Below are 27,123 nucleotides of genomic sequence, written 5' to 3'. Positions count from 1 at the left end.
CTTCAAAAACACTATTAAAAAGGAAAGACTGGTTGGGCTAAAGATAAGGGTAGAAGACAAGCGTAGAATCTGCCGTTTGTTGTGGTAGACACAGGAGGACAGTGCACTCCGCATTCTTCACCCCGAGTTCCCCGAAACCAGTGGGGTGGAGTGACGTAGGGAACACCTAGGGTTGTGTGGATTTTGCAAATTGCCAACTTCGTCAATGGGAGCTCCATTTTATACACCATCATAGAGGGGCCCTCGGAGGAGACCTTGGAAATATGGATCATGTTCTCAAAACAAGGAGCAGAAAAGTGGGTCATATGGCTGGGTGTGGATGTGGATGTATGGGATAGTGTACTTTTAATTCTGTGTTTTGCTTGGCAGCCCGTTGTTGTCACAAATTTTCTCTGCCGTATTCCTTCCTCCCCCTCCATCAATTTTCTCTGCCTAGATGATCACACACAATCTCTATTTTTTTTCTCTCAGTCTCCTTTCTCTTGAACTATCCCTCTACGGTACATCACACTGGACTCGTCATCGGGTTCATAGTGTCAGAATTGACATTTCAAGTATGGAAGTCTGTACCCTAAAGCCAAACTGTCTGGATTCTGTACAAATCATGTCTGCGGCACTGTGTGTATTTGTGATAGTATGTGTGTGATGGTGTGTTTGTAACAGTGTGTACGGAATGTGATAATGTGCGTGTGACAGTGTGTTTGTAACAATGATGATGTGTATGTGATAACATGTGAGTGACAGTGTATTTGTAACGGTGTGTACTTTGTATGTGATGGTGTAATTGTAATGGTGTGTGTGTGATGGAGTGTGTTTGGTAGTGTGTTTGTAATGGTGTATGTGTGTGATGGTATGTGCGTGATGGTATATGTGTAATGGTATATGTGTGATGGTGTGTGTGTGTGATAGTGTGTGTGTGTGTGTGTGTGTGCGCGCGCACGCTTGTATACATAGCTCAGAATGTGAGGTTCTCATCATGTTTCAGTGATGGGAGGTGAGGGAAGATGGGCTAAGATTTCTCAATGTCAATGACCACCAGCTGTTTACTTTCCTATAGGCTTGTACATCATCAGAGGTTTTTGACATTCACACCTAGTTTCCACTTCTCAACTTGCATCTTTGTATTCTGGATGTTCTTTTCTCCTGATAATCACATTTGTCTCTTCCCCAAAATCATTTTGCCTAACATGGAGAGGGTTCCATCATTGAATATCTAGCATACATTTTGTTTCATCACACATTCTAAACGTACGTGATGGCTTTCAGTTTTGATATTTTTTGGGGGAATGGATACAACTTTACATGACTTCAGCACCTGCATACACCTAAAGCAGACATGGTAAATGGTAAAGAGATAAAGCTATCATAATAAAAGAAGACAGTTTTGAGAATTGCAAGGATATTATCTATTTCCTAGTGAGGGATGTTTGTGGCAACATGTTCAGAAAAACAAGGAATGTTATACATGCGCTTGATCACATGTACCAATGCAATACATTTGTTCGACTGACATTCGAGCATTCCGACCTGGAAGTTTTTATATGTTCTTCTGCACGGCATAGAACAGTTCCCATCAGGGAATAAACACTCAGAACGACTGGCATCGGAATGCAACGATAAAATCTACCATCGTCTTGAGCTCCATTCACAAATCCATACAAGGACGGATGAATTTCAACGATGCCGGCTGGCGACATTTCTTCACCTGGTCGGCAAACGTCACCGGGCAGGGCGGTAAACACCATCCTACATTTACGGATGTACACAGACGACAGCTACCACCCTTGCAGGGGATAAAACAAACATTCATGCACATATTTGGGCCTCCACGTTGGCATTGTTTGTACAAATTGCAAACAAATTCCAGATTTCAGAGAAACATCACTCTCTTACAATAATGTCAATCTCATCACGCAGAGAGAGAGAAAAAAAAAAACAACATGTGGCAGTCTCAAGTAGTTTCACTAAAGACACATGAACTTTTCAATCATCCTGCATATTTTGACATATTAAAGTTTACTGCTATGATCTGTAATCTAATGGCTGTTGCCAGTTTGGTGATGGCAATATTTTCTCACGGACTAGGAATGAGATATCACTATTCACGCAAGCTAATGAGTGCGTATGATCAGTAAAAGAACCTTCGGAGTAAAATTTCACCAATTTATGACAAAATCCTGGAGGAATAATAAAGTAGCTATCATGTTAACAAATATGCCTTGATGGAATGACAGCTTTGTTTCCATGGATGACTGACCTACTCAAGTAAGTTAGCCAAAATACAAAACCACACATCATAATATTATCTTACACGATATCTATGTAATCTACAGAAGTTTATAGAGGAAGATTTATCCGGTATAATAGGAAATTAATATCTATGTATGTACTTCAGATTCTCTAAATATATTCTCAAACAAAACATGGAAAATGAAATATATGAAATAATACATATGAATACAAACAAAGATATACTGTCTGTGGGCTGGTGTAAGACTAGGATGATAGAGAATCTAGGCTGACTGGCTTATGATGCCAATCATGCACACAATGTCATAAGGAGGGATAATATTTGCTCTCTCGCCACTGAAGCACACACGAATGGAATGTCCATACAGCCGTATCCATCTCCGCTCGAGTTGCAGGAGGATGCTGAAATCGACTCCGACTTCAGAGAGACGCGCTGTCTACCGTTTCGGCAGAGATGATGCGCATGAACCCCAAGGACCTATTGCAAGGTGGTGGGTGGGGCTGGGGTCGGGGGATAAGGGGGAAAAGGGGGGGGGAACATGGGGCTGAGGCTCCACTTGACCAATGAGTCCATTAACCCTTTCTGTGCCAGGGACTTTGGACAAAGTTTTCAATGCTCTGTGGTTTTCTGTGCCAAACAGCACTCAAAGCACACAACGGTTACGGTTGCGCTGCATTTATCTATCGTCCGAAAATGCCTTTAATGCATTTAGGATCGTGATTCTGCCTCAGAAAATTTTTAGATAAATGCACCCAGAGCCATTCTGCAAGGATAGGGGGCTGTCTCTGAAAGCCCACGGCAACAAATGAGCATTTGTAAATTATTTACCATTCAGTATTCGTCGTGTCTTTAAGATTATACCCCTCTTGAGTCAGAATTGCCTAAGATCCATCACCGAAATATCTTTAAAATGCTAGAGCATTATCTTTTTATCTTTTTCCCCTCACAAAGTTCATCTCATGAATGCTTCAGCGAAAACAAAAATAGGCATCACCGGGTCAACACATGTCATCTGGGAATGTCGGGAGTGGGGGGGGGGGGGGGTGACTATGTGGCTCTCTGCCCAGCAATCCGAGGCTCGCGGGATGTTGAGTAAACCCCTCTCCCTTTTCCTCCTCGGAATGTCAAACCCGATGAGGATCTCTAACCCGCTCACAGGAGGCATTCATACAGCCAATCTTTCACCTTCCATCTCAGGTTTGGGGATGGGGATGGGATGGGATGCTCCAAAGGGGGATGGGACACCAGACTCCTGGATGCAAGAGCAATGTTTGGATTTGCAGAGGGAACAGGTTGCCAATTTGCAACCAAATATCAGTCAAGTGCTTTGAGCTGATTTAACCTATCATGCTTTAAAAAACATCTTGCACTTCAGTGGCATAAAAGAAAACCATCAAAGGCATTTAAACTGCTTTGATATTGTTTTTAAAGCTATGGCTATTGCATAAGCTTGACTGTGGTACAAACTGTAGTGACCTTGGGCCACCAGACTGGAGTCCCATTGGTCTAATCTCCCTACGATGTACTTTGCTCAGATTAATAACAACTGGGTCAGGCATCTTAAGGTTATGTTGACAATTGTCATTGGCAATGTGCAGTTTAAGAGCCTTGCTCACAAGGATTTGTGTCCTGTGTCAGTAAAAAGGGGACTATCCTCAGACTTGGAAATATCCCTTGGAGAGTTCTGAAGCACACAAATGCTTTATGATAAACAACAATGGCTCATCTTTCCTGGGAATGAATTGGACAACTTCTCTGCTTCATAATTAACCCACTGAAGACCAGTCCTAAGTATTCTCGGGCTGGGGTGAATGGGAAATGCACGCTATAGGAAAATCAGTCCATCTTCAATGGGTTAATGGCACATATGGGCATGGAAGAGACATACATAGCAAGTGATTTGGTCACATCCAGTATACCTAGCATATGTATGTGAGGAGCATAGGAAGGGGGGGGGGGGGGGAGGAGAGAGGGGGAGAGGAAGAGGAAGGAGAAGGAGAGTGGTGCTTAAGGGGTATGTTCCTCCTCCTGATGACACCAGCCATGTATTTCACAAAGGCCGATCTGTAACGAATGTGCGGACCTCTGCGACGGGGGTCAAACGGGGCCCACAATGGCAGAGACACAAAGTGGTGTTTCCACAGGGCAAGAAGGAAAAGGCGAGGCAGGTTCATCACAAAAGGTACCGACTGCTTTCTTTCATGAAACAGGACCCCACTCTCCATCCCTCCCCCCATCAATTTCTCTAGAATACAAATAGAAAAAGAATAAGGAAAAACTCTAGAAAGGAACCAATTTCAGGACTGACTGCTCCCAGACCAACATTTTGGTTTTGTTGGGTGTTTTCCATTGCCATGGTGATTGCTGATGTCAACAGTCTCTCTCTTTCATTCTCTCATTTCTTTAATCGCCGTGTTTATATAAAAGGAAGCAGAGACAGACTTGGGCTTGCAGGCAGGGAAGAGGTAAAGGAAATTCTGGATTTTGTTACTGACTACCCTAATACCCAACACAAGAACTGGGAGGTCTGGATCCTGCAAAACTTATTTATGATGAGGATGGAAAAAAAAAATCATGAAAGGATGCAGAGAAGAGGAAATAAAAAACAACGACAAAATAGATGCAGAGAGGTGAGTTGCATTGTGGATTAAAAAAATGATTTATTTTTTGTGTGTGCCTTTTGAACACATTTCAAGAGGCAAATTATCACAAAGGTTTAAAACGAAAACAAAAAAAAAAGGTGGCCTGATTTTTGCATTGTGATGCAGATCGCCATAGTGATATTTTTTTGTTGTTGCTCACACACAAGAATTATTGAGAAGAAATCAGTCTTCCATGATTCATCCCTGCTCAGGGTACACGCCTACCAAAGACACAAAGCCAAAGCCTGATGACACCAGGAAAGCATCTTTATACCACACATCGTTGTTACCATGGCGATGCCTACGACAAGTTATGTGTTCTCCTCTTGAGATGCTTCTTTATCAGCGGAGTCAATAAAATGGTCTTTTCATCTCCCTCCTGTTCGTCCACTGAGATGCCATCAGCCCTTGCTCCTAAACTCCTCAGAAAAGGGCATTCCTCCCAAAAACCAAAAGGCGGCTTTTGCTTAACTTTCAACTCAGAAATTAGATTTTTTTTTTTTCTACTGCATATTTCCCTTGTAAACACATTCTTTTTACTCATGTACCACCATTACCCTAATCCTCATTCCCACCCCCACCCCTCTCTCTCTCTCTCTCTCTTACTGTTTGCAATGTGAATACTCCACATCATTGTTATGATTCATTGCCTAAACCTTTGTCAATAACGCCACTGCACTGTCGAGATCGGATTAGCGGCATTCTCGGTCCATTTAGCAAATGATGGTTGCTAATCTGATTTGGCTGAAGTTTACAACAGACCTAGAAAACATTGCAACACAGCATTCCTCTCCCCTCTCTCCATTTTTCACTTTATTTTCTCTTAAGGCTCACGAACGCCGTACCGAGGGGCAAAATTAATTTTATTCTGCTGGCATCTCAGAGGTTATTCATACCTCCAGGGAACTGTGAACCCCAGCTTATCTGTAATGAATTCACAAACGAAGGGCTCTATGATGTTGCATGAGCACAATCACGGATCAAAACAATGTCCGGATTAGCGAACGCAAACCACATTAAGGTTTCACTTGAAAACTATCAGGAGACTCTGTTGATGCAAACGATTGCAGTTTGGGCCCTCCCAGCGCAATTCAAAATCTATTTTACATACCACGCACCATTGAAAATAAAAACCCACATGTTATAAACCCCTATGCCTTGTAAAGAGTATTCCCATCACACCTACTCCCTACTATGTATATTATGCGCCTCATCCCCTATCCCCCCCCCCCCCCAAAAAAAAAAAGAATAAAAAGACGGAGATCTATCATGGCAATCCCAGAGCAAGAAACTCTTTGTGGTTGCCGACACATCTAAGGTGATGGAGTACTCGTGGGCAGAACAATTTTCCTTTGACTGACTTTGCCATAAAACCATGGGGCCACAACTGAATTATGTTGTAAGACAGATTGACTGCTAAAGGGCTACTTGTAAATATGTTTGAAACCGCACAACTTTCATTGCTGCATGATAATTGCTTGTGCCAAAAACAGTTCATACACAGAGCATACACATATGCCTGACCCTTAGGGTGGTTGTTGCATGATACCTGCCGGTAAAAACAATATCAAAATACTGTACGTTTAATCTCCTTCCCTCATCATTAATTTCTGGAAACATGTTCCTGCAGGGGAATCCATAACTTTTTGCACTGAAATCAAGTTCAAGCAATGTTAACAAAACATGCATGAACTATTGAAAAAGTGCACTGTTATAACAGAAGCTGATCCAGCAGGCTTTTAGAATATATACAAATATCTATCAAAGTTTCCACTTACATATTATCTACACAAACAGTGCTTGGGGATTGGTGCAATACGCAATGCATGTGTTGAGTATAAAAGGGAAGAAATGAAAGATGCTATCGTATCAGCCTCTTTGGGATTAAGTTGTTACGGTGACAATTTCTTACTCACGATGAGCCATCCAAGCAGGAGAGCAATCATAAGCAATGGTTCAGGCATTAAAGTGTTTCATATTTCATATGTTGAACTAATCATCACTTCTGTAGTATCACTTTCCCGATATGCACTGGACTACGAAGAAACCAAACACATGAGAGAGAGAGAGAAAAGAAAAGGCGATGACGATAACAGTACAAGTATGCCTTGAACTGTTGAAACCATTAGTTGCGGGGTCAAGAGTTGAGAATCTGTCATGATATAATCTTAATGTTCTGCCTAAACGACATCCATTAATCATTTCTTCCCATGATCGGATTACCTCATAACCACATTTGATTCGTCATTGAATCTGACAGCCCCGCTACAAACCCAGATGACTCCGAACCATTCACTGCAAAGCCTGGACTGACCATCCAGTGCCCCTAAAGTGTTGTCCGTTCGTTTGACCTCTTCAGTGTCAAGCAACATCCCCTCACCTCCACCCCCCCCCCCCAACCCTAGACAACCGGAAAATCTTTCTGACAGGAAACTTCCACTTATTAGTCTGCCATTTTTTGAAGAATTTGCCCCCTTTCCATTTATCCCTTGCCCTCTGGTAAAGGATGAACCTTGCATGATTCACCTGCGGTAGGTCCAATAGCATAAGTTTAAACATTCATCTGACAGAGTAATATCTTTTCTCTATCCCAACCTTTCAGCTCACCATCCATTTGATGCCATTGTTGCATTAAAAAAAATACTAAGAAAATACTCAAGTCAACTTTGCCATACTTGTACTTTCAGATAGGTAATAAGTACATATGCAGGATGAATTGTGCTAATATCTTCACTGTTTTGTTGCTTTTACTTCAAAGCTCTTGGCTTACACATTGCGCAAAAACTCATCAATGGCATCACAATGCATGTGTGAGAATATGTGTGTGTGTGTATATGTGTAGCAAATAGCATATTTTCCATCACGCAACAACTGTACTGCCACATGAGGCACTTAAAACCTTCTGGCTGTAAAGTGGCAACCACATTGCTGCATGTGGCATTTGCCACCATCTGGCTGTCAGCTGGGCGCCACTTTACGACGTATGGTATTTACGACTACTTGCCTGTCAAGTAGGAAACATGCGAGTGTGGATATAATGTGTGGGGGGTACAGTGGCAAAAGGCTGTAACTCACCTTGTGATGAGCACTGCGTTGTCGTGATTGGGGAATGTCATAATGTCGTTGCTCATGTTGAGACTGGGCGGGTTCATCGTCTGCTGCCACTCACAGAAGCTCTGGAGGGACTTCCCCGCCAGGTGGCCCAGGCTGAGATTCCTCTGTATAGATGAAGATGACAGACAGAAAGAGAGGAAGAGATGTGACTTGTGGGTACTTATGACCTATTTGTACTTCACAAAGAGATGGTTCACTATTAAAACCAATGAAAGGTGTAGTTCTCAGACCCATTTCATGTAGAGTTAAACATTTATTGCGAGTTGCAGTAATAGTGCAGCATTTCTCCCCATTTCCAGCATTTGCATATGCTTTGAATATTAAACTCGTAAATTTCTTTCATCTTACATTGTAATATACGCATTCAACTTTTGTTTAAAAAAAAAAAATTCTGTAGGAAATGGAGGAAAAAGGAATGAATAAATGAAGAGTGCTTACTGCAACAACAACCTAACTGCTTTCAGAAGAACTGATTGGCCATTTTCAGGATGTTGTCATAGTAACTAATTATTGCAGCTTACAATGATAGCACACATTACCCGACAAGCCCCCTGATGATTCCAGCTATTTTTCCACGATATATGGAAAAAAAAAACCCTCCTGAGGAGGCATCATGCGATTGAGTGTAAGGATGAATGGATAAGATGCCAGTAAACTATTAGTAGGTTGGTCTTAAGTCACAGCTTGGTATACACTGGCATTAAGGCTCTTTGGGGGTTTGAAAGAGAGATGTATCATGACAAACACCGGTGCACGTCTCGTCTAAACAGCGAGAGCGCCAAAGGCAGTCACGTACGCACCTGGTCTTGCGTGAGTAGCAGCATCCGCGTCACGACGACGTTGATGGCGTTTTCGATGCTCCCGTCGTGGTAGAGATTTGCCACCTGGCCTCCAGAGAAGCGGAGGGGAAAGAGAGAGGAAGAGGATAGACAACAGACAAAAATGTATCATCGCACATTAGAATTCACCCGACAGGAATACTGGACGACAAAAGAAGTAAAGATATATGTTTCTTTACTCATACAGGTCAAGCTGTCGATCCCAAAACAATCTCCCCCTCTTCTTAACATTCTTTTGCAGGAGTCTTGCTTTTCTGTCGCTCGTGTTTCTCTGCAACACATTTTTTTTTTCCTCCAGGAGAGACATTTTGAATCATTGTAAATCATGACTATGTTTGTTTGTTTGTCTGTAAGTTATGAGAAATGCTCTCAACACAATCAGTCACAGACGAAGTTGAGAGCAGGTTGCTTTTGTAAAGAAAATGAAATTGACATATGCCAACGGCTCAGAATATGGGAAGCAAAGCCAACAAATATGTACGTTTGACACTGCATGACTGTATTTAACGCGTTGCCACAGATACATGTGCTTTAGGGAGGTGGATTATCAATGATTTTTTTTCTCTTCCACGTACCAAAGTTAAACTATGTTACACAGAGGTCGCTGGGTTATCAAAAGTGCATTAGACATCCCTCCCAGCTCAGGCACTAATGATCTCCTAACTTGGCCGTATCAGGCTGACAGGTTGAAAGGTGATATGCACCAAAAAAAAACATTGTCTCAGACGTTGTGGCAATCAATTAGAGTTAGAAGAATTGAACATTAAAAGTCTTTGTCTGTTTTTTTTTTCTCTCTCACTCTTTCTTTCTATCTCTTTGTCTCTCTTCTAGATCTGTTCCCTGCTTGTTTAATTCTTATACTCCTTACTTTTCATAAATTTGTGTGTACTCTATCATTTGTCTATGTCCTACTGAAAAATGGCATTTACTGTGTTCTGTGCCAGTGACTTGCATTTTTTACGCCAATCAGTAACCCCAAAGCACACAAAGGGTTAAATGAACTTATTTGTCTGTATTTGTCTGTATTTTGAAGCTCTTAACTTTTTTGCCTATTTTGAACTATAAGTACTACTTCACAGAGCAAAGGTTCCCATGCCTCCAGTTATACATGAGACTCAAAAATAATGGTAGTGCTGAAACTTCAAAAGGGAAAAAATGACAATCTAATGTGACAGATTTTAATTTTGCACAGTTAGAAGTTCCTGTTTTTCTTGGCATGTTCTAGTTGTTCAAAGCCTCCAAATTTTTTTGATTAACTCCTTGGCAATTGGGCTCATGCTGTGCAGCTGGAGTTCCTGTGCACATGCAGGTTAAAAATCAAAGGAGAATATTAACCAGTTTCATGTGATTTTTGGGTTGAAGTACACCATTTTGTAAGAAGGTTTTTCATAAGTGACTTGCAGCAAACATAAGAGCCAGACAAAACAAAAGATGGCATTATGGTATCTATGACAAACATTTACAAACGGAGAGCCCTAGAAGTGAGAAGGGTGGAAAAACCCGCTACTATTACGCCTGACCTCCAACTGCCACCCCTCTGGGCGAATTATGGCGTAAGTCACGCTCATCTAGACTTCTGTATGTAAAGACATGCCTCATATTTGCACCCCCCCACCCCTCTTCAGCTGACACAACTCTTGTCTGAGCGGGGCAACGTCAAACGCGCCATGCTCCAAGATATACCGCCATCTCGCAGCAACAGTGACAGCCGAGCGAGTCGATTGATTGATTCGGGAACGACTCCAGACGGGGGAGACAGCATAGCAGAAGTGACGTGATGCAAAACAGGGTGACATAATTGGGCGGGTGTCGTCAAACTGGGGCATAAACAGCTAAGGACCACTTTCACATTGTGCGTGACCCTGGCTTGATGCCCTCCGTGCGTGGTTCCCGGGGAGATGTTTCTGCTAAACGAATGTGTTCATGGGATGTGTCTCTTAATCGCTTTGATGTCTCAAAGACAGCCCTGATGATGTGGCTCTGAAATCGCACATTGCCGATATGCACAAATGAATCACAAAATTCAGTCTGCCAGCTTTTCTCTACATCATGAAACCACACCTAAAGTAATCTAGAATCTTGCACACCATCAGCCTTACATCTACGAGGGATAACCTCCAGTTTTGTTTCGTTTTTACTTTTTGTTTTTTTTTCCAAAAGCACACCTGAATGGTTGACATCACCAGCAGAAAACAGAGATTCCTAAAATTGAAAACAAAAAATATTCAGCAGAAAAGGCACAGGATGATTTCACACTTCATTTCTTTTTGGCAATGCTTTATAATACAAGCACAGCATTTAAACATGTAGCATTGGCACAACCCATCTCTCTAATTGGGAAAGTGGTATGTCTGCCAGCAAAAGGAGGTCATGTAGAGACCTCAACCATCTCCAGAGAACAGATCATAGGCCCCCTGAACCATCCGTCTGCGCATTGCTACGTCATTTCTTTCCAAGAATTTACGAGAGGACATAAAACCGTCCAATGAGGCAGCGCAGTCAATGCCAATATTATTTGAAGAAATGGGCATTTGAAGAAAAAAACTAGGAGCACTTCTAGTCACTGTATGTGACAAAGGTGAATAACACAACAGCCTTCCTTGTGTGCAGGAAGATACAGGCTACCTGTTTTTCATTTCTCATCACATAAAGCAGAAAGTAACATTTAAATCACAATCCCCAAAAGTTTGACCAGTCTACCAGGACTCTTTCCTGACTTCCTGTGGCCCGTGGAGAACAGCTGAGCCATATGATCAGTTCAAATTCTGCCTCTCCTCAGGGGCGAGTGCATGACTGAGTGAAGACAAAGCAATTTTACTCTGGAAGAATAAGGTCATTGGCAGGAGCTATCAAGCATCTGAGGCATATTAGCAGTCAGTCAGTCTGTTTACAAGCTCTTCCAATTTCTCCCACTCAACAGTGGAAGATGGCTCTTGCCTCCGAAGTATCAACCTGACAAAGACTGTAATGGGTTTGGCAGAATGGAATCAAGCATGGCTCAAAGATGCTGTCATCCTATTCCACTGCTTGTGGCATCTTCACGTTGCCATGGAGATGTCTTAATTTCTGAGTGTTATGTTTGAAACATAGATCATGAATTAAAGGGCCATGAAATATATGATGTTCAATGTGAGACAACATTCCTTCAGGCTACAGTTGATTGATTTCAGTTTGAGCGGCGTCACGGTAAAACCTCAACCGAGTGCTCACACTTACAGCGTTCTCGTGGCTTTCGACTGACAACAAATTCAGTTTATTCAACCACATATTCATCATCCAAACGAGTTGGCAAACTAAACAAGCTCACCACATTAACCCACTTTTCAGCAAGATAACTGTCCATGAGGTGGAAGTTGGAGAATGAAGCAGCTTTCACACACAGGCTGGTTTGCACAGACAGCAAGGTCAGAAATGCATTCGGTGACCGATTTGATGCAAAGATCATTGACTTCCCCCATCTCGTGCAGGCATCTTTAGGCGGGGGTGTGAGGAGGGCGGGGCAAGGAGAGAGGGAGCAGGGACTTAACCCCAAAGTGTCTCTGGAGCTCATTTAGCTTTGACGATGAAGATTGAGGATGTGGGCGGAAGATGGATGCTCCTGGTGGAAGGGCAGTTTGAAGTCAAGGGAGAGATGCTGAGGAAGGGGGGGGGGGGGGGAGAGGGGGAGAGTGGAATGGGAGAGGAGGGGGGTTGTGAAGGATGAAAAGTTGGCTGACTTGAGATGCATTTGAACTCCGTCTGACCTCTGGGTTAGCGCGCAGTGAACTGTTACCAGAAAGAAGCTGTCACGGCTGCAGAAGTCTGCACATGTCTCGAGGAGCGAGATGAGATCTAGCCTCCACTCCAGACTCTACAACAGACAGTTTTATCATAGATCACTTCTTCAACACTTCCCAATCCCCCAAAATAAAGGGAAAAAATAACAAAAATTGCCATCATCTTACTGATGGCAGCACAATCCTACAAGAAAAATTCTGTCATTCTATAAACCGATTGCTTCTGTTTTTTAAAAGTAAATAAACTTTTTTTTTATGGTCATCAACTATTTAGCATTACAGTAGCACATCATCTTTTGTTTTCCTGGTATTCAAGCAGGATGGGTACCAACAACTGTCTACACAACTGCTTCCTTTGCAAGAAAACCAGAATGCAGAGCATTTGATCCATTTATGTAGACACATCTCCTGAAATCTCATTCTTACAACCTGGCAAACCAGTAGGTATCAAAGTTGCTATCACCTTTTCAAATAACCGCCAGTCGGTGATTTGCTTCCCGTGGACTTGGGGGATTTATTGCAATTGCAACAAAATCAATCGTATCAATACCTGATATTCTTCTTGAATGGCAGTATGCCACATGAAATGACTCTTTGCCATTTCTCTGTTGCACCAGTGGGAAGATTCAACAGTTAATTCCGAGTTGTTGGTGATGGAATTTTTCTCACTGCCCCCTCTTGAACTTCTATCTTTATTTCCCGCACCCCCCCCCCCAACCACCACTACCACCATCACCTCCAACAGCTTCTAAATGCTCCTGACAAGTTTTAGGAGGCACATGGTTTGCATGGTATACATTCTTCCCTACCACACCATCGGGCGGCGACTGATTTCTTAAACACGCGTTGTTGAGCACGCACCCATCGCACCAGCCAAGCTCCGCACCCCCTCTCCCCCCCCCCCCTTCCGTGCCACGGTTCGCTACGGCCAGACAGGCATCCCTTAACTTATTTAGCCACTTTAAAGGGGAGCAGGAGGAAGATGTGGAGTATGGGGATACACTCAAAGGGGGAAGATGAGAAGAAGAAAGGGGATGGGGGTACTGGAGGAGAGGGTATATAGGGAGGAGGGGGAAAGATAGGGGGACAAGGGAGAGGGGAGGGGAGGCAAAGGGAGGGGTAAGGTTTGGAAGAAGGCAAGAGAAGGAGGAGACGGGAGGGAGGAGAAAATAAGAGGGGGATGCTTGCAGCATGGAACTGTATGAAGGTGCTGAGCAGGGACGGGAGATAGAGAGCAGTCTACTAACTACCGAATAATTAGACCATCTATATACTATTCTGTGAATGACACTGAGCATCTACAAAATGAGAAAACTAATGTTTCCGTTGGTACGCTCACATCTTCCATGGAAGGTATCACCTCACCTTCCCACACAGATTTAAAGGTATTTGTTACCCTAAATGGGGCTTGAATTACCCCCATCTTTTTTGGCAATATTCAGGCTTATCATTTATTCCTTTCAAGAGGAGAATTCATGATGAGGAATTGCTACCTTAAAGGTGCTCCTCCTTTGATCCATGAATGCTGCAAACACAGGGGTGAAAGCAATTTGTGAGGATTGGCAATAACATGAGACAGAACACAAGAAAGATGTGGTAACTTAAATATTAATACATCTACTGTGGGTACATCTTTGAAGAAAATGAAGTAGCCATAATTCATTCACACATACAACTTGACCCCATGTCTTTGTTTCCCCCACCCCCCCCCCCCCCCCACAAAAAAAAAATAAAGCATGACATTTTGTAAACACAACCAGTACAGGTAATAAAGCAAACATATCAGGTCACTGAACCTAGTCACTGAACCTATGATACTGTCCCTGAAGTTCATGAAGAAATTGAAGTGTAAGGTAACACATACAGAAAAAAAAGGATTAAAAACAACAAACAATGTTGATGTGCGACTTGCTTACTATAAAATATTCCACTCGGAATTCACTCTAAAGTTGTTGTTTTTTCTTTTTGTTTTTTGCTGGCAATCAATCTTTCCATGGCACTCTCTTACTTTTTTTTTTTAAAGTTCAATCAACGTTTTATGGTTCCTTTTCCTGGCGAGTTTTATGTCTCAGTCACGTTCACCAGAAGCTAGAAGGGTTCCTCTTCAAAGTGACAAGATCCTACTCAAAGTGGCAGTTACGGTCGGCCCTAGTTTCCTCCAGGATACGCAACAAGCACGATGGAGGAACCACGGGCAGACCAGAACTTCCAGAGAAGGAGGGAGGAAAGTCACTCAGGCTCAGTAGACAGGTACGGAAGGGGTGAGGGGAGGGGTTTGGGTAGAGAGAAGCAGGTTCAAGAGGACAGGTATTAGAGTGATGAAGTTCAGCGGTCGGGCAGCGATGAACAGGCAAGTATGAATGCACCCATAATGAATGGATAGGGTATGGGTGATGATGGAAGATTGAGTAAAAAACAGAGAGGAGGCATAACATACTCATGCATGGTTGATGGGCAGGCAAGAGTGATGAAGGGGGGAGGGTAGAATAGAGAAATGCAGGCAGGTGTACATTCGCTCACGATCACTGAACAGGTAAGATAAAAGGTGGAGAAGGGTAGGCAGGGGTGGGTGGAAGGGGTGGAGGAAGGGAGAGGGATGAGGAAGGACAACAGACCCACAAACACACAGACACACACAGACACATCTCAAATCGTCTGGCTTAGTTTGCCAGATGGTGTTAATCTGGTCCCCGATCAATTACTAACCTTTGTCTTTTCCTCTCAAGAGCTGTTGAGCCCCAGAGAGTGAAGGTGAGGGTGGGGTGGGATCAAGAGAGAGCCTTTCACCAGGCACCTGAGACATTATCTTCTTTAGATATTGACTTCTTAAAGTGGTCTATAGTTTCTTGCCATGTTATCAGATGAACTTACGCAAATATACGTAGCCTGCCTAAGGAGCAATTTCACCTTGGATGTAGCTTGTGGCATCATGAAGTGGTTATGATGCACTAAAAACAGAAGACATATTCTTGCTCTAAGATTTAGTTGTTGTTGTTTTGTTGTTGTTGCTTTCTTAGCTGGGGAAACTGTTTTACCCTTTGACAACATTCTAAAACAAACACTTTCCTTTTCTTGAGCTGGCGATGGGCTGTTCTTTGATTCTTGATACATTCTTGATACATGAAAAAAATATGAAAAAAAAATTGAATGAATCGTGTCAATTCTCATTAAAATATTACAGTTCAGTGCTATTCTCCCACTTACAATGTTCATGAGCGTAAGGAGGTAGGATTCAATGCTGGTCTCGCCATGGTAACCCATCATCAGTTTGTCGGCCACCACCAGGGTCTCCACGTTCCTCTCCGTGCTCAGGCTGCTGACGCGCTTCCGCCGGTAGTGGGCGAGGTACTCGGGGTCCCGCAGCTTCTGCTCCACGTCGCGGGCGAAGGAGAAGTCGCTCACCTTCTCCCACCACTCGCGCTTCTCCACGGGAACTGCGGATTAAGAGAAGATAACATAGTGGAGAAAGGCGTGAAGGGATTGTGGAATAATCAACTATCACTGTCACAAATCTGGCATGTCTCCAAGAGGGATGCATTAAGTCAGCAGAGCAAATAGAAACTATGGTAAACACTTTGACAACAAATTTTCCAGCTTTCAGCAGTTTTCCTTTTCACATGTATTAGAATGTTTTGTTTTTGTTTGGGGGTTTTTTGGTTGCTTTTTTGGTACTTTTATCAAGTTAATTTTACAAAAAAGGCTTTCATGCAAGAAGGCCTACAACAGGGGAAAAAAATAAATAAATTGGGGAATCCCCCACTCCATCCCCTCTCCAAGGAGCTTGGCATTCTCCCAAAGTAAGTTGATGGAGGTGGCATCCACATTAACATCAGAGAGAGAACAATGCAGACAGGTTTTAACTTCAGATGTCATCGTCTAAAACAATAAATTTGCAAATTGCTTCAGGTGTGCTTACAACCCACAATGAGAAGGTATACTTTTTACATTGATGTTGTAATTATCATAATTTCTCTCCCTCCAGCATGTAGCAGTGAAAACCCAGATCATTCAACCCTGCACTCGAAACGAAGTTGAATACTGTATCCCCTATATATTTTGCAAGCTTAAACCACTAAAGACCAGCAGTCCTGAGTATGCTCAGGCAGAGGTGTCCATGAGAAATGCGTGGAAAATCAGTTAGTCCTCAATTGGTTAATACTCCACGAAGCATGACTTTTTTTTTTAATAAGTGGTTGATTTCATGATGATCAAGAACAACAGCGACAGAGGCAGAAACAAGTATCTCTTTCAAGAGAACGTTAGCAACTGCCAACCTTGGAGATGATTATATACTATGTTGCATTTCTGTATATGTACTGTGAATATACTGTAGCTCATGACTGCTCATTACTGGGGAACATTCGCCATCACAGCTTGCGTCAGTTGACATTTTCATCAGACTGTGATTAACATCATATTCAACATCTTCCCGGAAGAATCTAAAAAAAAAATCTTCTCGATGTCACATTTCGTCATCAATTTGGTTTCATTGCTAGAGATGTGGGACAGAAATGAAATGGTACTTTTTAACTACGCACACAAAGAATGGATGAGAATATTTTTGCTTTTTCCTCACACAGATGAAATGAGAATACCATATATGGCCTCAACCTCATTCAAATTGACCCCAGGACTAATTGCTGACACCACTGGAAATTAGAAGCAAGTGTTTCAAACAAGTGAGGAAATTACGCCCACTTAAATGCCCCTGGGGAAGGGGCATAACAAATTTCAGTGAATGCATCCTCAGTGCATGCTATAGGCCTGGGCCGCTGCAGCGACCAGATTAGCGAGAGGCGGTACGTTTCCTGGCTGGCACGTACGCTCCCCCCTCATGCTGCGATTTGAAACTAAAACACAGGAGAAAAGGGGCAACGGGTACCATCCGCAGTCACATCTTCAATTTGTTAGCAAGTTATCGAACAGGTGGAGCGGCGGTGGCGGTAGACAGCGCAGGAAGTGCCCGAGCAGGGCGTGTGGGGGAGATAGGGCCGCTCAGAATAGTTCTGTTCTTTTTTTTTTCAATCTGGTATCTGTCTAACGATACAGCAATCCAGATACCCAATACCCTTTGACAGGCCTGTAGTTGAATGGGACTCTCTACATCTTGTGCCCAGATTTCTGGGCACATCTGCAGTCACAGTGACTGTGTATGCGTGTTTGCATTATGTAATCACTGAATATCATTTCCTCACCTGACAAGTGGGAGGAAAAAAACTTTTAAAGTTTCACAGAGTTTAAACACTAATATGCTCCTCAAGTGATGATGTAATGCTTTAGCTGTTGGGCGATTTCCAAGGGTAGTATTGGCTAAGCATGCCTACTGTAATGAAGCTGGCATGCATTTAGGTTTTTTTTTCTCTTTTTTTTTTGCTCGTTTAATGTCCCATGAGAATCAAGACTCGTAGCAAACTACATGTACCATCAAAAAATGATACATACATCGTAGAATAACAGCTAGCTAATCTCCTTTGCATCATAAAATGTTCTGCTATTTGTATGTCACCTAATTCTTTGTTAACGGAAACCTGATGTGCCACTCGTTAGCCCTATGGGAAATAACACTTTATCTTAGAGGAAGGATATTAACAGATGTTCGAGAGCTCAGCACGTTGACTATCTCTTTGTCTGTATGTACATATCTGTTCAGAGAACATTCTAATAATCAAGTTCATGAAAAAGATGTCAAGCAGGAAAAAGGCACATGGGATAAAGACTGAAACATATAACAAATTAAGCTCTCTTTTTTTTTTCAACTATGCATCTAAGGAAAATTTTCAGCCTAAAGGCAACTTTTCTCATCAAAACCACACATGAAACTTGATGTTGTATGCTGTCTTTGCTAACACAACTGCAAAATTAAACAGAAATTTGTATATTCTCAACTACTGTATAAGTGGAAATTTTTGTGCATTTCGCGCAACCAGACGTTGGCGCGAAAATAAAAGCACGCAAATATTTTTGCATGCCATATGCTCTTGTAGTTAATGTCATAATTCGGCTGAATTAAAAATACACGAAATCCATCTTACCCGGCCGAGCGCGAAATATTACTCGCAAGAAAATATCCACTTTTACAGTATTCTAGAGGTTTCCAGCAAAGCTGTACATTTGCTGAGAGTATGTCTCCTGTCTAGTTCTTGCAAAGTGCTACACAACTTTTCAACCATAACAGACCAAAAAAAAAAACAGAAAAAAGAGACTGATACATGGCCCCTCCCGCCTCTCTAGTCTAGCTTCGTCCCGTCTAAACACAGACGGCCAGACAGATATTTTCAGAGAGCAGAGATCATATCCTTCTTTTCTTACAGCCTGAGCAACCTTTTTCAGAACAACTTGGAAGAAACTTTTTCTTCTTTCCTGTTCTTGGTCTACATTTTGTCTCTCTCTCCCTCTTTCGATCTTTCGAAATTTTTACCACAGGACCATCAGCATTCCTCCCTAAAACAGCTGGCAAAACTATTCCAGCTTCGGTGGTGTTTGACTAGTATTCTACAGCCGATTTCCATCCAGGGCTCTCTAAATATTGCACAAATCTTCCCCCAAATCACCCCCTGTGTCCTACCAGCGACAGACATAATTTTGTAGCAGAGAGAGTCAGCAAATCCAACCCGAGTAACCGAGGATGCATTTATCTATTAAATTCAAGAGATAGACCCACATATCATTATCAAACAGCATATACAAACAGGGTTTGAAATGTGTTTCTAAAATGCTGCATTTATCTAAAAATCATATAATCATGACTTGAGAGTTGCCACTGGGCAGCTGCTTTGCGCCATTCGACCGGGAATGTAGAGGTCAACTAAGGCGCACGATATAAACATGTTTCAAAATGGCTCTGTGTTTATTTACTTTGCAAGAAGGTGTTTGAGGCTCAAAAGTGTTTTAAAATCACTGTTTTATTGACATTTCAAATCGGCATTTCAAATGGCATTTCTAACCACGAGTGAAAACATGGTTGCATCACCAGAAAATGCCTATATCAATCATGTTTGAAATGGTGATAACACATCTGAAGAGTTTAAGATAAACACACTCTATGTTGGCATCAAAGAGCTATACTTAAAAGATAAGGCACTATTCACAAATCCAACATACATTTACTATACATATGAAAGTTGTCAGACATTGCCATTTGAATGAAAATATGAAATTGACTTTAAGACAGACAAGAATTTTGGAAACACATTAAGCCAAACCAAACTTCAATAATGTCTGCCAAAGACTCTACCCTCTCAGTCTTTGAATCCAGAGTGTAGGATCCAGAAGCCAGCAAAGTATATTCCCTAATTCATCATTTCCATTCCCTCTCGCCATCAATCCCCCCCCCCCCCCTTCTTTGCCCGGTTTCCTTTCAGACATGTCAGACGCTTTCACCTCTGACCTTGGTCATGACAGCTCCAATATGCATCAACGTCCCTCCTCTGCCGTCCAAAACACATCACAAGCCTGACAAACGGACATTTTCTGTTTACAGGGGGATCCCGCGCGGTAGAGCGCCCCCGGGGCAGTGTCTACGATTCCTCCCCACCTCCTTCTCTTACCATGTCTTCTGGTTTACAGTAGGCTATGTTCAATATTTCATGAGTCTGTGGATAAAGTACTTCCCACCATTAATAACAATAACACCACTAAACGTGCAATGAATGACACCAACTCCTACTTGCCAAGTCAAAATGAAATGTCCGCATAGGACCAAAAAAGAAAAAAGAAGAGTAAGGACCCACATTAATCCCTTCAGTACTAACACAACAAAATGCTAGTGCCATTGTCTTGCCTTTGACTACAATGGGGTTAACCACAGGAAAGGCTCTGTGGAAATGTATACAACATATAATGCCCATTAAACACTTCTATCATAGAGAAAATTCTCCATAGTTTGTGGAGAGCACCATGTTTTGATATACACTTTCGCATCAGGCTTTACCAAGCTACAGCTCAATATTTCATATGCCTTGCGACACATTAATTAAGAACTGAGAATAGCACAGAAATTGTACAATCTGCATCCAAGACTTGGCAGTTCAAAGAATTGAGCCTGTTCAGATCCCAGATATCTCAAAAAGCCATTGATATTATTACATTGAAAATAGTTTCTAAAGGTAGGAACAGAGTTAAAGTCCTGAATCACAACCTCTACTCAAGCAGCGGCTCTCCTCCGCGAGCCCTACACAGCCAGGAGGGGAAATGATCGGCCCTGCCCCGCCTCCGCGAGATTTGCGTGTGCCTCTTTCCTACACCCACCCACGCTCTCTCTCACTCTCGTTTTCTTTCTCACTTCCAAAAATACACCTTTTTTGCCCGGCAGATGTCAGTATTGCGACTTACCAAAACATTTGGAGAACATGCACAAACCTGCCTATTCAGCACAGCCCAGATCCCTTTCTGCCCCCTTTGTCAATAACTGTGCGATTCCTGGAGAGCGAGGGGGCTCTCCGCTCCTCCAACAAATGCCTACCAACACATCCCGCAGGTCTGTTGACATCTTCCATGGCAATAAAAGGGCCCATGGATGCACAGCTACAATGTAGCGTATAAGAAGGGAACCAGGGATTTGTTTTGGGGGGAGGGAAATAGAATACATTGAGATATAAAACACTTCACATATATCCACATCTTGAGGGTAGAATGAGGGTTGGGGGTGGGGCAAAAAAAAAAAGAGAGAGAGAGAACACTTTTTGGACATATTTCTATACCTGGTAGCCCACAGTAGTTGTTCATGTCAACAAGAATTCGCCAAGTAACATTGGCGTGGGAGCCAAATTACACAGTGCCTTCACACCTTTTTGAATATCACAATAAAGTGCAAATTCCTGCTACAGAAGTCGGGGAGATGGCAGAGTATCACACGGATAACATGTATTCTACTTCCTCCATATGCATGTATATTCTCTTTTTCTGTTGAGAAGGTTTAAGGATATATGATCAATTTTGAGATTTTTTGAGGTGTAGTACATGCTCTCACATTTATTAATGGCAATCTTGGTGGTAAACGATTCCAGCAAAACGTGCATGTATTCAGAAAACTGTTATCATTGCTGATATATATGTTATGCATACATACACAAGCTATAACAGCAAAGATTAGAAGGGGACTGAGTGAAAAGAGTGGTATGATAGGAAATGGTAGATGGTGTTCTCTGAAACTTCTCTTCTCTATAACACCTCAGGAAAAGTTGTTCTGCAGCTCCTTTGAAGCATTTCTCTTTGAAAACAAGGAATAAGTAAGCCAATGACAGCTCTGTGAACCTGTGCCAAAATGATGAGGGACTCCCAACTCCTTAAGTAGGAGTAGCGTAGAACTGCAACACGGTGCGTCCGTTGGACTGTCACATTTTTTTTTCCGCGCTCAGGGCACTCTTATACCTCTCCACAATCAGCTAACTAGTACCCTTTGTGACGGGGCTGAAAAAAAAAATCTTTCTGATTCATCGCATCCACGTCCAGCTGGGGCAGACAATGCTTTTCCTCGTTATCTGGGCAAGAAATCAAACAGGATATATCAGCTCTCCATCACACAAACGAATGAATGCAGAGCCATCAGAGCCGAGTTAAAGGGCAACCTCGTCCCCCTCCACCCCATCCTGCCTCGAGACGGATCATTCTCCGTCCGAAGAACGATAATGCTGACATAACCATCTCGGGACCAACTTCTACAACTACCCAATGACATCTGACAATGAGCACTTGCCAGTCACAATTACCTTTCTGGAAGCACCATGGCATGTTAAGGACACATTTGAGCAAGAACATATTTCAAACATTCATCACTGCCAATACCCTCAACAGGTTAGATGTAGATTTTTTTAAAAGAGTCATGTTCTGTTCTCATGACAACGATGATCAGAAAAAAAAAAAGTTAGATGGACAGGTCTTGTGATTCAAAAAAAAAAATCCTGACTTCCCAAAGAGAAATCTTCCATGGTCAGTGAAGTTTTATGCTTTTGTTAAATTTGAAAAACAGAGTAAAACCAATTTAGCAAAATGGCTGAAGATTTATTCAAATGGGACACAAAGAATAGGAAAATTGTGGAAGTTAGGGAGCTTCATAGGTTTCCTTAAAACATATTATATATGCAAATTAGGCAATGTGATGTCATTATCTCATATGCCTGCCTTTGACCCATCATGCAAATCTTCACTAGACTTCATTTTCTCAATATGTGTGGGTTAAAACAAATTGTATACGTGCGGTATAGTGACCAACATTAGTGCTGTTTTGCGAAAATTCTGTATCCCTTTCACTGCAAGGCTGATTCTGACAAAACCTCTACTATTCAAGTCGTATCATTTTTCTTTTTACTCTATTCAACTTGGACATGGAATGGCGTTGCACTTTAAAGTTGATCCACATGTCACATGCTGTGCTACCTTGATGGTTGGATGGACCCCATTCAGGCAACTTTGAACGGAGTGGAAACGTAGGTGATTTGTCAGAAGTGGGGGAAAGAAGTGACTGGTGTAGTCTCACTCCAAGGCTGTGGAATGCCAGGTGATCGGTCAGAAGTATGGAAGAGAAGTGAATGGTATAGTCTCACTCCAAGGCTGTGGAATACTAGGTGATTTGTCAGAAGTAGGGAGACAGGAAGTGACTAGTGTAGTCTCACTCCAAGGCTGTCGACTGTCTAAAAAGTCCTTCTCAAACCCTTCCTTGCCACTACCCTCCCCCATCATTCACACCTGCCCTTTCCTTTCACTTATTGTAACTACTGTTATCTGCTAATATCAGGGGTTTCAGTTTGGGGTTGGATTATTACACTTGGAAGCAAATTTCTACAGACACATTCATTGCATCTATGATAGAGGAAGGGAAAAGGGGTGTACAATGCATGACAAATTTTATGTGCTGTTTGCTTTGGGTGTCCATGGCAACAGAAACAAAGCATTCACTTTATGAAATACTCATAACCAATCTGGTTCAATCTGCAATGTTTTGAGAAACTTTACACCGGTGGCAAAAATCAATCGGATGAATAATCACTTCAATGGTCAATTTTTTGAAAGTTTTGTTCATTATTTGGTAGGTGATGCCAGAAGGAAGTTACATGATGCTGACAAACATGGAGCCTTTTTGTATTTAAACAGTCCTTCAAAAAATGGGTCTTTCAAATCAACAAAATAATAGATATGTATATGAACAAAAATACAAATAGTTCAAATTCAGAGAGGAACAATACACCTGTGCAAAAACAAAAGTAGTGAACCTATATTATAGGAAACTTTTTTTTTCCAGCCTCAAGGTAATGTGGATTTTGTAGAGGAATTTATGCTTATCAACCACAGGTAATTACTGCTTATTAACTTGTCAATTCTCATTCTAAATGATTTTCTATTTGAATCTATTCTACAATCTTTCCATTCGAAGCAAATCTGTGATAGGAAACTGAAAGGTCAAAGCTGTAGCTGTGGTGGCAGGTGTGAGAGTTCTTAGACTCTCCGTACAGGCTCACGGTTGGTAAATTATCTTGCTTGCACATGCAAATTGGATATGCACTGATGAAGAGATGGCCACAAGCTGCCTAGAATCAAGGCTACACATTAAACGGGGGACAGGACGTTCCATCGAACACATGGATGAAGAAGAGGATGTCCCAGTTCTCGTGACCCACGTAATCTATACTCATTCATGAATTTACCCCCATGTAATTACTGTGGGATTAGAAGTGTCTTAAAGAGCCTTTTGAATTTGCTTCTTTTTCTACTCACGTGGGAAGGATATTGGTGCACGGTCAAACAAGCTTATGACCTATTTCAGAATGTGGAGTATCTACCCCTCCAACCCCCCCCCCTACCCTCCACCCCACCCCCATTTTTTCTCTTATCCCTCATCCCAATTTAATTTCTTCTTGCACGTGTATTGATTTTTTAGTCAAAACATATACACATCATAAATAACATTGCATTAACCACAATTTTTCCCCAAAAAAAATAAGTCAAAATTCACTCATCACTCATTTCATTCATTCATTATACATCATTACAGTCAATACCTACTGCACGTGTGCATATGAAGAGTTTGTTTGCAAAAACCGATAAGTCCATATTTGCCAAATGGATATATTTGCCATTAAAGGTCAAGAAAAATAAAGAGAATAATAAGAAAATTTTTGCTTCTTTTGACCATAACTTCAAAAATGTACCTTTATATGTAGTGACCAATATATCATTTAAAAGGTATTATTTTGTACTTTATGACAGAGACCGTACTTCAAAATCTTCAAAAATGGACTTATTGGTTTTTGCGAACAAACTCTTCATAATGTGTGCAGACAATATTCACTAATGTGTACAATATACCATTCTCACTTTGCCTGTGGATGGTTAAAGGACAAGTTCACCTTCATAAACATAAGGATTGAGAGAATGTAGCAATATTAGTAGAACACATCATTGAAAGTTTGAGGAAAATCAGACAATCCGTTCAAAAGTTATGAATTTTTGAAGTTTTTGTGCAGTAACCGCTGGATGAGAAGACTACTCCAGTGTATGAATAACTTAGATGTCACATGCGTACAACAATATAAGGAAAATATAAAGAGAATTTCACAAAATGCCATCTTTTGAAAAAAGTACACATTCCCCTGACTCGTTACCGACAAATGTTATGGGTAATATTATTCCCCCTGCCTTTAGAAAGAGGCAAGTCAAGAGCTCTTTTATTATGCGAAAAAAGTGAAAATATGTTGAATTTTCTTTTACATTTTCTTTATACTGTTGTACGCATATGACTCACAAGCTGTAGTAGTCTCCTCATCCAGCGGTTCCAACACAAAAATTTTAAAAATTCATAACTTTTGCATCGAATGTCCAATTTTCCTCAAACTTTCACTGATGTGGTCTACTAATATTGTTGCATTCTCTCAATCCTTATGTTTATGAAGGTGAACTTGTCCTTTAAGATAGTTGAATGTTCAAATAAAGACACATGGGAGACATTTAAACCAATACCCCACAACACGCAATGGAACGCGTCATTGCCAAACAAAGAAAATATAACAAAAGACCAAATAACAGAGAACTAACACCTTTTTTCTATTTTGCTTGTTTTCTCTTATTTGGCCATACCAACACCGAATGATAGTAAAAAAAAAAAAGCTGTCTTTTTCTTTGGGCATTCTACTTTTATATTTTCTTCTTTTTTATGACAAAATCAAAACACATTTTCTGCCCCAAATATTTCACTCATTTCACCCAACATGTCGGCAGTATCTCCGCCTGTTGCATGGCAATATCCACGCTTGTCGGCCGGCTGTCATTCCCCCCTCCCCTAGCCGAAAAAAGGTGGTGCGTTTTTTTAATACATGGTTGCAGACGTACATCATTATTTACGGTATCTATTTGGGAGGCATTATTCGCACAATGGTTCAACCCTGAGTACCAGTCAAAACAGCTGCATTACTATTGCAGCTTCTAATTTACATGAACAGTGGTAGCCTTCCCGTGAATCCGATGAATTTAGCGCGTGTTTGCAGTTCACTGAAAACTGTGTTAGAAGGTCTTAAGAAAGCAAACGGTAGCACAAAAAGGAAGTAGTTACATGGATGCTTTGTCCTGGGAATGTAAATGAGGAAGAAGGTTGAGAGAAGAATGGAGTTATATTTAGTGATCTCAACAATGCAGTCTTATGTCAGCTCCTCCTGAAAACAAATTAAGAGAAAACAAAACAAAAAAGACACTCATTTATGAGACCCCATTTCCTGTCGCTGACATCAATACCCACAACTGTACCCATTGAATTCTTCGATGAAATGCATACTTCAAATGTACTTGAGCATTTCCAAGGCATCATTTGAAATGGGTGCAGACATTTTAAGTAATCATTTTTCCCAAAGACTGGGAGTTTTGAGGTCTAGAAAACAAGTCAAGAAATCTTCAACTAATATCGAAGGACACGTGCAAAAAGATAGTATGACCTCCATATAGCATGAAAGCTACAACTGTAATACCATGATAGTATGAAAATGTATGGACAGAATAAAGTATAAAATACAGTAGCCATGTATTTCATTTCATTAGTTCAGTCCAGGCTCTTACAGAAATGTCAAGATGCAAAAACAACTACATGGTATTCATTTTATAGGGCTGTAGTAATACATGCCGTGGATCTGATGGTTCTATTAATGTACATCTGGATGCATTATGCCTACTTCTCACTGAAATTCTGCTAAATTCTTTTGCACAACCTTACAATTCTTGTTGATAAATCTTCTGGATATCTTGCTGTACAGTTGCGACCCATGAAGTTTGGATAATGTTGGTGTGCTTGATAGCCCGCTACTGTTCAACAAGGTGGTGCAAATGCACGGGTAATGAAGCTTCGTTAGAGACAGAATTTCAGCTAACCACAATGTTTTTTCCAGGCTGCAATACCGAGCGGCGTTCATCCAAATTCCTTCATCTGGCAAGACATAAAAGACTGCACCAAAGCGATGGGATAATTATTCTTTGAAAAAGAAACTCCTAGCCTATATAAATTTCTCTCGCCATGGTCAAAATTT

The 27,123-nt window shown here is 41.6% G+C and overlaps 1 protein-coding gene across 1 annotated transcript in view; it reads right to left on the bottom strand.

Moving 5' to 3' along the window:
* The window catches only part of LOC139719244 (A disintegrin and metalloproteinase with thrombospondin motifs 6-like), a 152,617-nt gene that overhangs the window by 51,210 nt on the left and 74,284 nt on the right, over window positions 1-27,123 (bottom strand). Inside the window, exons 4-6 of the mRNA XM_071630673.1 lie at window positions 15,827-16,056; window positions 8,808-8,891; window positions 7,969-8,111 (exon numbers count right to left, since the gene is read on the bottom strand). Coding sequence (XP_071486774.1) covers window positions 7,969-8,111; window positions 8,808-8,891; window positions 15,827-16,056 — 457 coding nt within the window. The remainder of the gene's footprint in view (window positions 1-7,968; window positions 8,112-8,807; window positions 8,892-15,826; window positions 16,057-27,123) is intronic.

This window comes from Diadema antillarum, unplaced genomic scaffold, assembly GCF_040938485.1.
Source record: "Diadema antillarum isolate AM-2024a unplaced genomic scaffold, OU_Dant_1.0 scf00000107, whole genome shotgun sequence".
Classification (NCBI taxonomy): Eukaryota; Metazoa; Echinodermata; class Echinoidea; order Diadematoida; family Diadematidae; genus Diadema; species Diadema antillarum.
The sequence above is the reverse complement of the archived record's forward strand: the minus strand, read 5'-3'. Positions and strand labels throughout refer to the sequence as shown.